The 16,324-nt window shown below is 30.5% G+C and overlaps 1 protein-coding gene across 1 annotated transcript; it reads right to left on the bottom strand.

The window, feature by feature from the left end:
• Positions 1-178: 178 nt before the first annotated feature.
• LOC119680944 lies at positions 179-4,390 on the bottom strand. Its single transcript, XM_038093983.1, has 4 exons — positions 4,373-4,390; positions 879-4,281; positions 507-778; positions 179-440 (listed from the first exon to the last, which is right to left on the bottom strand). The coding sequence occupies exons 1-4, from the start codon at positions 4,388-4,390 to the stop codon at positions 195-197; spliced, it is 3,939 nt and encodes a 1,312-aa protein (XP_037949911.1). The 3' UTR covers positions 179-194.
• Between the last annotated feature and the right edge of the window lie 11,934 nt (positions 4,391-16,324).

Here is a 16,324-nt window from a genome sequence, read left to right as displayed (position 1 = left end):
GCTATTTACATAATTTATTATCTATAATATAATGGACTTTGAGTAATGCACATATATACACACTTAATGCCTTTTCCAATGATAATGCACTGGTGTTATCTCCTTTCGTGTCCTAAAATATTTTTTCACCTTGACTATAAAAATTTAAATGAAAGGAAATTTAATATTAAATCCATTAGAATTATTTACAAGTTTTATGATTTATTTGAATTGCGTTTAGCTATATTTTTTTTTGCAGCATCGCGACTGTTAATGACTTCAGCATGAAAACCCGTTTCCCAATCGGCGTAGTACTTAACAGTACGTACATTACCGTCAGGTTCAACAAGCGAATACTCGCCCTGAACCACATCTCCATCACGTACCTCTTTTTGATGCTTAATATCACCAGTGTGTATATCGTTCACATTGTATTCGAACGCATATCTCGGATGCAAATTCTGCAAAGTAAATATATAATATTTGATATAATATATGTATGTACTTGATTTTTCCCATTAACTTACGAAATATTCTAAGTGTTTATCGGACACAGACTTAATTAGTGTATGTGCAGGATTGGGTCGCTCTTGTATAAAAGAAGTATGATGTCCACCAACTGTCGTTATACCGGGCGCATACCTATAGTAATCTGCTCCGTGAGATCCTAAGCCACCAAATCCGTGTGAAAAATCATGGATTGGAGTTAATTGTCCGTAACCTGTGTGCCCTCCTTGATGTTGCACTGCTAGTGTTCCATAGTAAGAGCCATGAGACCCGCTTGAACTAAGAAGTTTGCCTGAGAATAGCCAAAATCCAGAACAGCAATTAGAGTTATATTTTCGACAAAGCCAAGTGTAATATAGCGATAACTTTTTATAAACAGTTGAACTATATACCTGATTCTAAGCCTAATTTGCCGTTGCCTTCTGATAGTAAACCACCGCTTAAAAGTGTATTAGGTTTCGACACATATTGATGAGATATTGCTCCACCAGTAGTATATTTCAAGTTTTCTATACCAGAATGAAGTGATGTGTCAATTTTCGTGATTGCCGGACCAGTTGAATATTGTGTTAATGAAGGAGCGGTATATGCCAGTTTCGCCACAGCTGGCGCAGCATATCCTATAGATACTACTGGCTTGGATACATGTTGATGTGATACTGCTCCTCCAGAAGAAATTTTACTTATTTCAGCACCAGCCGAACCATAATGGGAAACTATTGGAGTAGAATAGCTTTCAACTTTTGCAACTACAGGTGCTGTATAAGCAACTTTTTGAACTGCTGGAGCTATATATGCAGCAGATGCTAATGGTTTGGAAACATATTGGTGCGAAACAGCACCAGACGAAGAATATTTTGATAAACTTGCACCAGAATGAAGACTGGAATCTGAAATAGTAGAAATCTTAGCAATCGCAGGTCCTGATGAATAATGAGTTATCGCTGGTGCATCATAACTTTCAACCTTAGTAAGTGTTGGTGCTTCGTATATCTCCTTTGCTATTATAGGCCTTGAAATGTATTGATGAGAAGTAGCACCAGATGAAGAATATTTGGCAGAACCACCACTATAATGCGAAGTAGAATCGGATAATGTTGATATTTTTGATACTAAGGGTCCAGATGAATAGCTTTCTACCTTTGCAATTGTAGGAACAGCATATACAGCTCCCTTAGCAATAGTTGAACCGGAGTAGGTTGATGAAACTATTGGCTTTGAAACATATTGATGGGACACCGCTCCAGCTGATCCGTATTTGGTAATGCTTTCTCCAGAATGAGATGAAGAATCCGATAATGTGGAAACTTTAGATAACAATGGACCAGATGAATAGTGAGTAACTTCTGGTGCTGCATAACTTTCTACCTTTGCAATTGCAGGAGCAGCATATGCTACCTTAGCGACAGTAGGAGCTACATATGCAGCCGAAAGTACTGGCTTTGAAACGTATTGATGAGAGATGGCGCCAGATGATGAATATTTTGCATAGCTTCCTCCAGAGTGGGACGAAGAATCTGATATTGTAGAAATTTTTGAAACCAGAGGTCCAGACGAATAGCTTTCTACTTTTGCAATTGCCGGGGCAGCATATTCCAATTTAGCAACCGCTGGAGCGGCGTAGGCTGCTGAAACTACTGGTTTTGAAACATACTGGTGGGATATTGCACCTGATGAAGAATATTTCTCAACTTTAGCTATCGCAGGACCAGATGAGTAGTGAGTTATAGCAGGCGCTGCATAGCTTTCAAGTTTGGCAACGGCTGGAGCGGCATATGCCACTTTTTCTACTACTGGTAGAGAAACTAGTGGTTTCGATACATATTGGTGCGACACTGCGCCAGCTGATGAATATTTAGCTCCACTTGCACCAGAGTGTGATGAATAATCCGATAAGACAATTGCTGGAGCAGTTTGTTCTACCTTAGCAATAGCAGGAGCGAGATATGCAGCTGATACTATAGGTTTTGACACATGCTGATGTGATACTGCACCTGATGAAGAATATTTCTCAAATTTAGTAACTGCTGGAATAGACGAGTATTGTGTTACTACAGGCGCAGCATAGGTTTCAACTTTAGCAGCGACTGGAGCGGCATATGCCACTTTTTCTACTACTGGTAGAGAAACTAGTGGTTTCGATACATATTGGTGCGACACTGCGCCAGCTGATGAATATTTAGCTCCACTTGCACCAGAGTGTGATGAATAATCCGATAAGGCAATTGCTGGAGCAGTTTGTTCTACCTTAGCAATAGCAGGAGCGAGATATGCAGCTGATACTATAGGTTTTGACACATGCTGATGTGATACTGCACCTGATGAAGAATATTTCTCAAATTTAGTAACTGCTGGAATAGATGAGTATTGTGTTACTACAGGCGCAGCATAGGTTTCAACTTTAGCAGCGACTGGAGCGGCATATGCCACTTTTTCAACTACTGGCGTAGAAATTACTGGTTTTGATACATATTGATGAGAAACTGCACCAGCTGATGAATATTTGCCAACAGTTTCGATTTTAGCTAATGCAGGACCGGAAGAATATTGTTCGACAACAGGTGTCGCATAACTTTCTACTTTAGTAACTGCAGGTGCTGTGTAAGCTACTTTAGCTACTGCTGGGGTGATATAAGCCTTTGATTCGACTGGCTTTGATACATACTGATGTGAAACGGCACCAGAAGAAGAATATTTGGCACTTTCTCCATAATGTGAAGAAGACTCAGATAAAACAGAAACTTTGGGTAATAAAGGTCCTGATGCGTAGTGAGTAACCGCAGGTGCTGCATAGCTCTGCAATTTAGCAACTGCAGGAGCAACATAGGCAGTTTTTACGACAGCAGGAGCAACATAGGCAGCTTTTAATACAGCAGGAGCAACATAAGCAGATGTTACCGGTTTCGACACATGTTGATGCGAAACAGCACCACTTGACACGTATTTACTAGTGCCTATGTCGGATGAAGACGAATATTGAGTTATAGTTGGAGCAGCATAACTCTCAACCTTGGATATAATTGGTGCAGCATAAGAGACTTTTGCCACCGGTTGTACATAACTGCTTGATATTATGGGTTTTGATACATGCTGATGTGACAATGCACCATATGAACCATATTTCGACAGGCCTTCATCTAGTGAAATTTTGGAATAAGTGGGAGCATAAGAAAGTGCACCTTTTCCCGATAGATCACTTGAAGTAAAAAGTGCATGATTAGCACCTGTTGAAATAGTTGAAAGTTTTCCAACTGCAGGAACTGAATAACCTGATGAGTAGCCATCAGAATATGATGATGAATATGTTTCAATTTTGGATATTGATGGTGAGGTATGAGTATATTTTACAGCAGGTGCTTTATAAGTTTCAATTTTCGAAATAAGTGGAGCTGCTGCTGGTAAATAAGCATTTGATATTTGTGTAATTGACTTGGATATGGTTGGTACGACAACTTTGTTAAATTCAATTCCTGATGGAACAACTGCAGCATATTTTGAAGCTGGTGATTTTTCAGCATATGTTATTCCCGCTTCTCCAGCATATGTTACAGATGGTTTCAATAAATTTGTCGACTCATATGATGAACCACTGGATGAAAATTGAAGTTTACCATGCTCAGCATAAGCGTTCACTGCTGGTGATACTGAGAGTTTTACTACAGGCGGAGGATAAGCATAACCCGCAGGTCCATGTATACAGGGTGGTAAGGGTATTCCACTTGGATTAGCTAATACTGAGCCTAATATACCCAAAATTGCAATAAAAATCTGTAAAAGTTGGTGCCGTTTAGTATTCTGATAGTAGAAAGCACAAAAGTGGCAAGTAGAACATATTCAGTGTTGATAAAACTTTTGATTCGTTACTCGGTTTGTGTAATCTATATACTTTATCTAGATAATTCATGTTAAATTTGTTAATGTTGCTAAGTGTTATTAAGTGGTAACTAGAATATATTCAGTGTTGACAAAACTTTTGAATCGTTAGTTGGTTTGTGTTTATCTAGATAATTCATGTTGATTTGTTAATATTGCTATAAGAGAATTTTGGAAACCAAATTGATCAAATTATTTAAATATTAAGTTATTTTTATCTAGAGTTTCATTGTTTATGATATAATTAGTTCGAAATCATTATCAGGGAGCAACTCTCTTAAATTTTGAAATAGTTTTATAATATAGATGTGAGGTATAGATACAATATGTTCACGTAATTAACCTACTTTACATATTAAAAGGAACAATACTGGGAAGAACTTTTGGTTCAAGTATTGAAGAGGTTATTAACTACGAAGTTAAACACGTAGCCAGGTCATACCTGCACAATGCCAATAGAAACAATTCTAAAATATATCTTGAAAGTGTGTATAACTTGTTAGAAAAAATGGAGATGACTGTGGAAATGGTTAATTGGTTGGCGTAAAAATGATGTTAAAACTATAGGTGTAGGTAATTAACGCCTTCTGGTTACGGGCTTACAAAGATTTGTAATGTTCCGAATATAAATATAGCCATATAGTAGTAGCTATAATCATTATTAATTAACCATTAAGTTAAATAGAATTTTTAGTCACTTGGTCATATGTTTTGCTCTGTTTAGTCGTTTATATTGAAATCGAAGTTTCTAACAAACTATTTTTTTTCCTTTAAGTAGTCTTTGTTAGACTAATTGAATTTAAAAACGATCAGTTTCAACTCTAATGAAATAAGTAGTCGTCTTTATTCTATTATTTTTCATATTTGAATTACAGTATATTGGTTTTTTCTAATAAAGATTTTTATTTAGTATATATTTATTTTTTCTATTAGGATTAAAGTTTTTTTTGGTATTAAGCTAGTTTTTTTTAACATATAAAACATCAATTTATTGTGACAAGTTTATTTTTCTTCTACAATGCATATCTATTATTTTGAGAACAACTGTCAAATATTATACGATTTATTGTGTGGGTAATTTTTAAATAAAATTTAGTAAAATTTGCATTTTCATTTTAACTTTTTAATTTATTAGCCGCTGAGTTTGAAATGTGATCATGTTCATTGAACGCCTACTTAAGAGCTTAAGTTTTAATCACATTATGAATTCATCTCAATGGGTACGAGTTCGAGGCTCTTTTATTATTAACATTTTTCGTTGTATTTTCAAGGAAGAAATGATTACGTCAACGACCCCAGCATGATATTTAATTGATGGTATTTATTATAATAATAACTCACGCTGTTCACTTAAATGATAATAAAATTCATTTAATTGTATAGTTTATTTTATTTTATTATAAGTAGCATATAAAAAAACTAATCATGTTAAAAAAAAGTTATAGAATGATGTACTAGTGATAATAGGCTTTCAGTTTTTTAATTAGAATAAACTTTAATATGAAGATATAAGGTAGAGTACTTAATTTATTTTCTTAATAATTCTTTTGAAAAATCATTTATTATTTCAGTCATGTATTGAAAATACTCAAATAAAGGGAAATATTATATCGCTAGTTGATAAGATTATGTTTTATAAAGGATTTCAAATAAAATAAAACCTCAGTTATTTCGAAGTAGATGACTTCTTTTAATTTCCATGAGTAAGGCTTTTAAGAATCAATTGAGTACCCAAATACATTATATAACTCATAAAATTAGTGTCCAACTATCAAGAAACTATCAGTTTTAAATTATATTAGTAAAAATTTCATTATATTTCAATCATTAGTCATTGAGTTACAGCTGTTTCAGTAATACCAGTTTTTGATTAAGCACTGCTTTGCATATGTAGCAATCACTTGAAAAGTGTCTGTTGAAATCAACTATAAGACAGTGGTTTGCTGAATTTAAACGTATAGCAGTACCAATATATGGTCACACTCTGTGGCAACTTAGGAGAATATCATCAAAGAATATCACAAAAATTATTTTGAGGAAATCTAATATAGAGTTTATAGACATAAAAATAACAAAATGTAGTGATGATATACTATATGTACTATTCATTCAGAAATACTATTCAAAAAGTGTACACAAAATAACGGAAAAAACTAAATCTTAATCGCATACAACCAATTATTGACTCTATTAACTCGATTTCATCTCACCAATTTGAATTTTGTAAACATTGTATCAAAGATCGGGTGCATTGATTCGCAGCAGAAATAGCAAAATCATTTGAAGATAAAAACATATGCTCAATAGTTTCTTTCAACGTTAGGCAGGCATTCGACAAGATAGCATGAAGGACTCATCAACGAACCAATACAGTGCTCTTAAAAAGTTATACTTAACGATATTTTCACATGAAACAAAGAAATTTATACTCCAACCTGAAAGAAATAAAAGCTGGCTTCCCGCAGGGAACCCTTTTGGGTACACTTTTATACCTCCTATAGAAAAAAAGATGATAGTCAAATGTCAAATGTCAAGTGTCAAGATGACAGTTGTTTATGGTCCAACTTGCAACAGAAAAAACCACATAGCAGTGGCAGCTAAGTTAAATAAATTACGGTATATGCAGTTGAAAAATGAACAGTTGAAGAATTTTATTCAACAATAGTAAATTAAATCATGTGAACTTCACTAACTAAAAAGAAAATATCACCCAAAATTGCTATTAGGACCTTTAATTCAATACCAAATATTGCAATGAAATATCATTCCATGATGCGTCGATATTGACCAAGACCTTAACATCTCGACAGTTACTAACAAAATCGAAGGACAAGTGGAAAATTTTTCCTAGCGGTTCCAGATGCATGTAAACGAAAGGTAAGCGGGCTTGTCAATACCAAAGCTTTACTCCGACGACTGAAGCCATATCTGGTAATTATCATTTAATTTAAAGTAATGATATGTGATAGTATCAAAAGCAAACTATGCGTTAGTAAAAGGTTGCGTATGGAAAACCAGCAAAAAGTAGTATAGTCCAGCTACAAATACCACAAAATTTGGCACTTAGACGTATACTCAACATCACCTCATATATAACGAATACGGACATACATAAGGATCTGAAAATAGAAACCGTAAAGAAATATATAAAGGACAAAGCATTGAAACTATTTCAGAAGGAAACTATTTCAGATTTCCTAACATCACGGACAAGATAAAGTATTACAATGAAGACCACAGATTGACCCAGTGAACATAACTAAGATGTTCACAAAGAGAAGGGAGTAAAGATACCAACAGGCACTAACTCCAATCAACCAAACAACATCAGTAGTAAAAGGATTGCTGCGATTACAGAAACTAGAATGAAACCAACATGTTTATGACTTCGATTGCTATTTAAATCTACTTAAGCAGAACAAACAGAAATTTTTGCGTGTATATATAACAATTAAAAAATCTCTATCCATCATCAGATACCAAAATCAGAACAGCATATGCATATTCACACATTAACCGCCATATTTGAGCCGTTAAGGTTTGTGTTTTAGAAGTTGTAAAATATGATATTGATGGAATACCTTGACAAACGAAGACATATGGGAAGAAATTTTATATTGAACTAGCAAAAACGTGGCAAAAACACAAAGTGCTTTTGCACAAAGATTACGCACCATGCAACAAGTCATTCTTTATAATTTTTATATCAATAATAATTCGAATTGTTTTTCCATTCAATGAAATCATCACACTAAGCTTCCGACTACTACATACATGACACAGATTTCACTCGAACAATGAGTTCTCTTATTGTTCGTAATAAAGGACTATGGTCTAATTAAATAACTTAAACTTTGAACAATGAGTTCTCTTATTGTCCGTAATAAATGTCTATGATCTAATTAAATAACTTAAACTTTGATTGTAACTACTACCAATATTTTAAACCGCATAATTTTGTAAAATTTAAAATTTTTAAAAAACATTTTTATCTAAAATATCCTTTGGATAAATATCCTTGGATAAATACCAATATTAATCTACTTTATCCATTAATTAGAAATATATTTAGTACATTAAAATACAATTTGAGAAATAAACAGCACAAAAATATGCAATAAAAAAAAACTAAAGAATAAGTCATAATTTCTTTAAGTAATTTAGTCAGACATTGAAAGTATCCTAATTAATTAAAGATATAATTGCTCATAGTACGCCTCAGTAAAATCATTTTCAATGCTGAAATTGACTAAAAGCTTTCGAATTTAGTTCCAATACCAAAATAGAAAGAAACGAAATCAATGTCTTATATATCCTTCATAAATTTTCAATTATTTTATTTCAAAATTTTTTTATGTATTTAATTTATATAGTTATGCATTCTTTTGAGATTGTAATTAACAGAAGTGATTTTGCAATGTCTTGCCTTTAATATAAAAAAATATAAAAAATGTTAATGCAGCTTTGTTGTATCTAAATACTTTAATAAATACCAAATAAGTAAAAAGAGTGAGTTCTTTCGTGTGATTCCTAATATGGGTGTTGACGAGATTCCAGTTTGAATACTTAATGGAACGGATTTCTTCTTGACCAAATGAGCAATTGATTTTCTTGACTAAATGGCAAGTTCAAGTTTTAGTAAAAAAACTTACTTATAAGTATTTATAATGAAAATATACTAAGTATTTTATAAAGTCATGGATTTTGTTATTTTGTTTATAATTACTTTTGATTTTTGTAGTAATTAACGGATTGTTTGTTAATAAGATGAATGGATGTATTGTGTTCTAATATTATAATATTTATTCTACTTGCCAGTAAGGATAGGAATTTTATTTAATTACATTTTTAAAAATTAATTAATATTATACAAATTTATATCAATATAAAATCTAAATTAAATAATTGATTTAATAATAAATAATACTTATTAACTAAAGTGTAGTCAACTCTTAAATTAGTTAAGATTTCTAAATTTATATTTACTATCACAAATTAGTTAACTTATTTTTAATAATTTTATATATATATTATCTACACATATTATAAAATATATATTGTGTATTTAAGTTTAATATAGAGCATATAATGTAGGCATATATTTAATATTTCTCAAGTAAAATATGAGGGGTTGGAAAGATGAAATAGGCAAAATTTAAATGCCTTAAAGTATTGTATCAGAATGGTCTCATTTCTTAGGGTCTCTTGTATTGCAGTGAATTTACTTCTTCCTAACATCTAGTTTTATTGAGATATGGATGTATTGACTTAATAATAATTAAGTGATTATTTACGAACCTTAAATAAAATTTGTGCTTAGCAAATGTTGAAATTGAATCAAGTTAATTAAATTAAAAAATCTCTTAATATATATGGGTTATGTTGTAGTGGTCTTGTTCAACTTTTATATATAGTGACTCATTATAGAGTAAGGATATCTTTTAAGTAAAAATTATATTCGATTGAAAACTTAACAAATAATAAAATCATAAAAACGGTATCCATGTAATTTATAGAGATACATAAGTATCTATTAATAAACGTGGAATGTAGAAACTTTTTTATTTATGAAATTTGGGGTTATATACTATAGATAACAGAGTGTCTTTAATAGTGTGTCTGTATTAGAACAATTGTTATCTAACTAAAATACATAACAAGATATTTGTAGATTTATTAAATTTATACCTTAATCAAAATAAAACAAATATTCAAATAGAAAATAGAATAGAATATAACTAGTCTCAATTTAGGAGGTTAGAGATATATTCATGAAATATATTTTTTTTGAAAGATAAAAGATTCAATCAACAATTAAAAATGAAATTTAAGTTATAGAAATTATAGAAATTAAAATTGAAAAATTTCATTTAAATCAAAATTAAATAAAAAATTAAATTTTAAAATGTAATTACATATTAATGTATCTAAACCTAAGAAAATAGAATATATAATTATATAAAAAGAAATATTAAATATGCATACATAATGAAAAGAAAGTATATCTTATGATATATCTTTTGAAGAATTTGATTTGGTTAAATTAATGATGCTTTTAATATTGAAGGGTTTATTCAAGTGTTTATTTATTAAAGTTTAGAAGTTTATAAAATAAAATTAATGTTATTCAATTTTAATCTTATTCTTATATTAATAGTATTAAAACTAAGGTTCATATTTTGATACTAAAACTATTTAAAATAATAGTCGAGTATAATAAAAATTAAATTAATTAGTTAATTTTCATAGAATTTAATAGTATTCTATTTTTATAAAAGTTTATAAATTATTTTTATATTATTGTTATATATTGTAATTATATTGTTATTATATATTATTATTATTATATTTTTGTTAATATATTTTTATAAAATTTTATAAATTAATATTATATTATTGTTATATATTTTAATTATATATCTACAAATTTTTAACACAATTGTAAGGTCTTTTAATATTAATTTAATATTACATTTAATATTACATATAATATTTTTAAAATTTTGTACAAAAAAAAAAGAAATTTTTAGTTAAACTAAAATAACATTTTTATACATAAATTGAACCAAATTAAATTAATTTTATATTTTACATATTTTTTATACGTATATACGTTTTTTAAGGGAATTTAATTTTTCATCACTATTAACAATTTAATAAAATTCATTATACGTATTTTAGTAAATGAAGTTATTAAAATATTTAAAATATTTGTTACTGAAAAACTTTTTTGTTTATAGTAAGTTTGTGTTTTTAAAAAATTCATATATTCACAAGATTGTTTAGTTAGGTTAGGTTAAAAGATAAGTCAGCGACTGATATCACGTTGAACGTCTATGGGTCTTTTGCATTATGCACTTATTGTTATTTAAATATTTTCTTTTATAGTCATTTAGTAGTCTAAATAGGGCTTTCTGTGTTATATGCAATTCACATTTAAAAGATGAACGTATCCCTTAAGCCAAAATATTTCTTTGGATCACAAAATTAAATATTTTATTAAAATTAATTATTGTTTGTTATTGTTTTTTCATGTATTTTACATTTTATAACAATTGTCGACAGATGAAATAAATGTTGTTTAAAGTTCACATTTTTATGATATTTATGTAAAGCAGTTTTTGTCTTTAAAAAGCACTTAATTATTTAAATTTTTTTATGAAAATTACTATTAACAATTTTTTGACCAAAGTTTACATATATTTGAGATTTTTATCACTGACACACTTTATTAATATCATTATCCTTATTTTTGCTTCGACGCAATGCACTCACCTTCATGTTTGCAATTATTTTATTTTAGTTATTTTAAATGTTTTTTATTTCTCAATAAATAATTTTCTGTAATTAAAACTTGATTTTATTGAAAAAATGTGTTATAAAAATTTTTATATATCTTTCTTGTAAATTTTGTTCGTGTAACACTTAAATATCCTTTAGTAATCCATTGATATTGTGTTTATCCTTTTGAATTTAGGTTTACTGAGATAGCAGAACGCAGACAAAATGATAAGTTTCGATTCAATTTGCGAATTCTAGCTCCAACGCAGTAGAGCACCGCGATACACTGTTGGCCAGGCCGGCCCTATTAACGCTTATATACGGTCAAATGGTTCCAATACTCAATACAGATCAGTCGGTTATATCGCTACAATAGCTGCAGTTTAGCTGCAGTTGCTGCTCACACGCATAAGACGCGTTTGTTTGTGGAACATTAGCACAGTTTTTGTTTTAAGCTCGCATATGCGTCGAAAATATTTGCTCAGATGCATTTCGCTTTTGACGACAATTTCCATATCAATTTGTTGTTGTCTATTTATAATGCTCTCTCGTTTGAGTAGTACAAAAATTTTACAACAAATGCATTTTCGTTTGACTAGAATCGTAACAAATCACTTTTCGTCTTTGCTTTAAGCAAGTGTTATTAAAATTCAATTTTGGCGCGGATGCAGCGCTGCAACATGCAACAGTTTACAGCTCTGCTTGTTTTGCAAATACTTCACGTAGAAGGGGCGTGTGTCGATTACGTCTTAGCGCATGCGTAACGCTAAACAGCGTTATACTATATTCCTTGAGTTCGTTTTGGGTGCGTTACTCAAGCAGGTAAAGCGACTGATATTGTCAACGTTGGCTTTCGGTTTCTCTGAAGCAGCAGTTGCGGATTTTGATATTATTTCTTGATTATGTGCTCCACCTTTGTCGCCAACAAATGCAGCAACTCACACACTGCAATTCATAAACTTTAATTTTTATATATGTAATTGCCAGTAAATTTTTTTGAAGCTCAATTGAACTTTATTTAGTTACTCATGTTTAGTGTTTTTCGTCAGTTGCATGTTTAATGGCAACATTTATACTCAAATTTACACACTAAATAATGTTTATTATTATTTTCATACTCATTGGTTATGTTACAATTCTCACGGTGTAGTTTTTCTAACGAGTGTCTTTTTGTAGATACGTGGGCTGATACGAAATGCCTGTGCCTATACGCAAGCTTGATCTAAGGTGCAACACTCTAATTTTCTTTACCGCTCACTAGTAAGAGTGCATGGTTACTTGGAGTCTGAGTCTGATATGATAAAACTAAATCGAAATCGCACAAACTTAAATTTTAAGCTGTCCTAATACGTAATTGTTGTTTTCAATATTATTTACTATTAATCTGTCAGTTTTTGTTTGCATTGCTTATTTATTTTTGCGAGTGGTTGGTTTGCCACAAAATCATTCATGTCTCAATTAATTTTGTTCTACTTGTAGTCTGTCTGCAGCTAATGAAATTTATATCAACTATATATTCTTATTACTAATAGGTTAAGTACTGTTAATAACACAAAATTGCAATTTTTATTTTAAGTTTCAAAAGTGTTGTTAATTATTTTGCAATACTTTTAAAATGCTGCATTTTGTGACAAATTATTCACACGCACTAAGAACATAATTTTTCATTGCAATTAGACCTAATTTCAAAAATATAAAAAAGACATATCAAACACTGAAAGTCGAACGTGTTACTGCGACATGTATATCGTTGTAATACATATCTCCTAAAAATTTAATCACTCATACGACAAGAAATCTAATGTTTAGAGCTAAGTAAAATATTAACAAAATAAAGAAAACGAAAAAAAAAACAAAACGAATGTAATACGTCAAATTTGAGTTCAGCATTTATGTTATTGTCAGTGAAAAATAATTAGGTGGTTTTATAAATATATTTCTTAGACTTAATAGACTTAAGAAAAATATTTATTTATAATGTTGACTACGAACTAAGAGAAAACGCAAAAGAATATTATGAGTTTTTACAACGGGTTAAAGCACAATGACAGTCGATAAGTTAAAAAAAACATTTGATTTATTTACTTCTGAATTATCTGTTAATATACTAACTTATACCTAATGTTGTTATTGTTGCGGGGGTTGTTGTGGGGGATTATCCCTGCCTCACACTAAACTTTAACTATACTAGAATCATTATCATTTATTTATCTTCTAACTGATGACGGACCGTAGATCAGCATATCTTCCTGTGCATCCTGAGGTGGACTTAAGGTTTGTTTGGGCGGGGTTGGGCAACGTATCAACTTTTGTAAATTATTTTATGGCTCTGCCTTGATATATTTTTTCACTGAGTCGACCCTTAGATCTCTATGCATGTCTGTTGTTCTAATATACCAAGGAATCTTAATTAGTCTTCTTAAAGCCTCTTGGTATAGAATAGAATAGAAATAAACGGGGTACTAGCTCCCAACGGAGCAGAGCACTGCGACCTGAATGATCTTTTGTGCTGCAACTGACCCTAACCGAACAGAAGACATTCCGCTTTTCGAATGAAAGCCAGAATGCCATCCGTTGAGGACCTCCTAATGTCAGAAGAGAGAGCAGCTCTCCTCCCAGTGACCTTCTCCTTGTCCAGATCAAGGCTGGGCAAGCCTCTTGCTATACTTAAAATAAAAAACTTTTTTATAAATTCAATATTTTTTTATAAATATATTTATTTATATTTATATTTATTTTTTATATATATTTTTTATATAATAATATATTTATATATATTTATATATATTTATATATATTTATATATTAATATATTTATATAACATACTTACATTTATAAGGATATTTCCGTAAGGAAGCAACATATTCTGAATTTGGAAATCTTGAACTTTTATGAGATCATGTACAAATTTAATTGGAATCCAGCGAGACCAAACATAAGACATATAAAAGATTAAATACTCTGAATTAAAGTAAGATATCACACATGGGGTTATTGGAATCCGTTTAGTTAAAATGTTTTCCACTTTTCTGTTTCCGGTTTATATTAAAACTGCAATTATATATTTTATAATTAGTCATCTTGTACAGTTACCCAATATTGTTGAATACAGTCCCAACACAAAGGTTGAATATAATATTACGAAATATAGAATAATGTGACTAAATTATATATATTTGTTTCAATAGTTCATTTCCATGGATAGTTAACTATATCGTCTTATTTACTTAAAGGAGTTTTGTATATACAAATACACTTCTACAGTATGGAAAATAATAACCTTATTAATGTGAATTTGTTTTTTTAATATCGAAAATGATTATTCAGATGATTTCTAAGGGAATTTTTTAAAATTAATCTTTCGTTTTGTTAGAGCTGTTAAATTAGCAATTAGCAAAAAGCTGATGTGTTTCTTGCTATAGTGTTGTTAGTTATCATTTTGAGTGTTGAATTAAATATATATGAATTCTGCCTTAACACAAATGTATATATAAAGTATTCAAAGTTCTAGAATTTTTAACTTGAACAACGCACGTAAAAGATATAATTTTTAAGAAATAATTGTTATTTCCTATGTATAAATATAATTGAAGAAAAAAGAAGAATACTGTAAGGTAAGTTAACATACAAAGAAATATATGCATGTATTCTATGTAAAACGTATTCAAAATTTATATTTAGAAAAATGCGCACATAAATATGGCGTCTTGAAAAAGTTTTTGTACTGGCTCAGTCGGAAACCTCTTCTGTTTCCGATGGTAAAATTACCATTTCGAGAAAGGCGTTTCGCAATTAATCATGGCTGTAATACTTGTAGGAATACTTGTAGAAACAGATGAATTTTATAATCAAATCCGAAATCCTTCTACAACTAAAACACTGGTTATGGCTGTATTAGTAGCATTTCGATCAAAATGCATAACGTTGAGTCCAGCTGCTATAAAAAGGGGCAAAATGAAATGAAAAAGAAGAAAGGTGCAATTCCAGGGAATTCTAAAACAGTAGTGGTGAAAAAGTAGCAGATAATCACACGAAAAATATCTAAAACGCGAGATATAGCAACTTTCTCGGTTCGGAAAATACACAGAGTGGAAGTATATCTAGAGCACGAAAAAGGTGGAAATAAAGACAACTTTTGTGCAGAAATGAAAAGACGACGCACAGTGTGACAAAACACAAAATTAGGCGGTCATAATTCGATATTTTCGGAACTAGTAGAGATATTGATATGAAATTTTCCTAAAATATAGTTTTTGAGTTGATCTTTCTTTTAAATCTAAATTGAGCCCAATCGGCCTACCGGAACTACCCGAAATTTTTGCCCAAACATGGGGATTTTACTGTGGTCCCAAGATTACTTAAAAACTATGATAGGTAGAAAGCTGAATTTTGGTGTCCGGGAAACTTACGTTATTATCTAGATTTCAACATTTTTTTAAGGTTTTCCGCCCACTGCCACACCCACCCCCCATACAAAATTTTCATTATAAATCATTTATTATCGTTAAAAACACTTTTTGCACTTATTGGACTACACATATACGTGACTTACATAGCAACACAACATTACGCAAAAAATGGGTGTGATCCGCCCATTAGTTCCTCAGTTATTTGCAGTTTTATGCAATTTTAGCGAAATTACGATTTTACAAAAATTGAACCAACTTTAAACCTTTATAGCTT

The sequence above is a fragment of the Teleopsis dalmanni genome, chromosome 1, assembly GCF_002237135.1.
Source record: "Teleopsis dalmanni isolate 2A chromosome 1, ASM223713v2, whole genome shotgun sequence".
In the NCBI taxonomy this organism is placed as follows: Eukaryota; Metazoa; Arthropoda; class Insecta; order Diptera; family Diopsidae; genus Teleopsis; species Teleopsis dalmanni.
The sequence above is the reverse complement of the archived record's forward strand: the minus strand, read 5'-3'. Positions and strand labels throughout refer to the sequence as shown.

What these genes read in the sequence shown, in the direction of transcription:
- LOC119680944 (XM_038093983.1), bottom strand. An exon ending in CAAATTAGGCTTAGAATCAG is followed by an intron (nt 779 to 878) that starts GTATATAGTTCA and finishes GGCTATTCTCAG; the next exon opens with GCAAACTTCTTAGTTCAAGC. An exon ending in ATAAACACTTAGAATATTTC is followed by an intron (nt 441 to 506) that starts GTAAGTTAATGG and finishes TTTACTTTGCAG; the next exon opens with AATTTGCATCCGAGATATGC.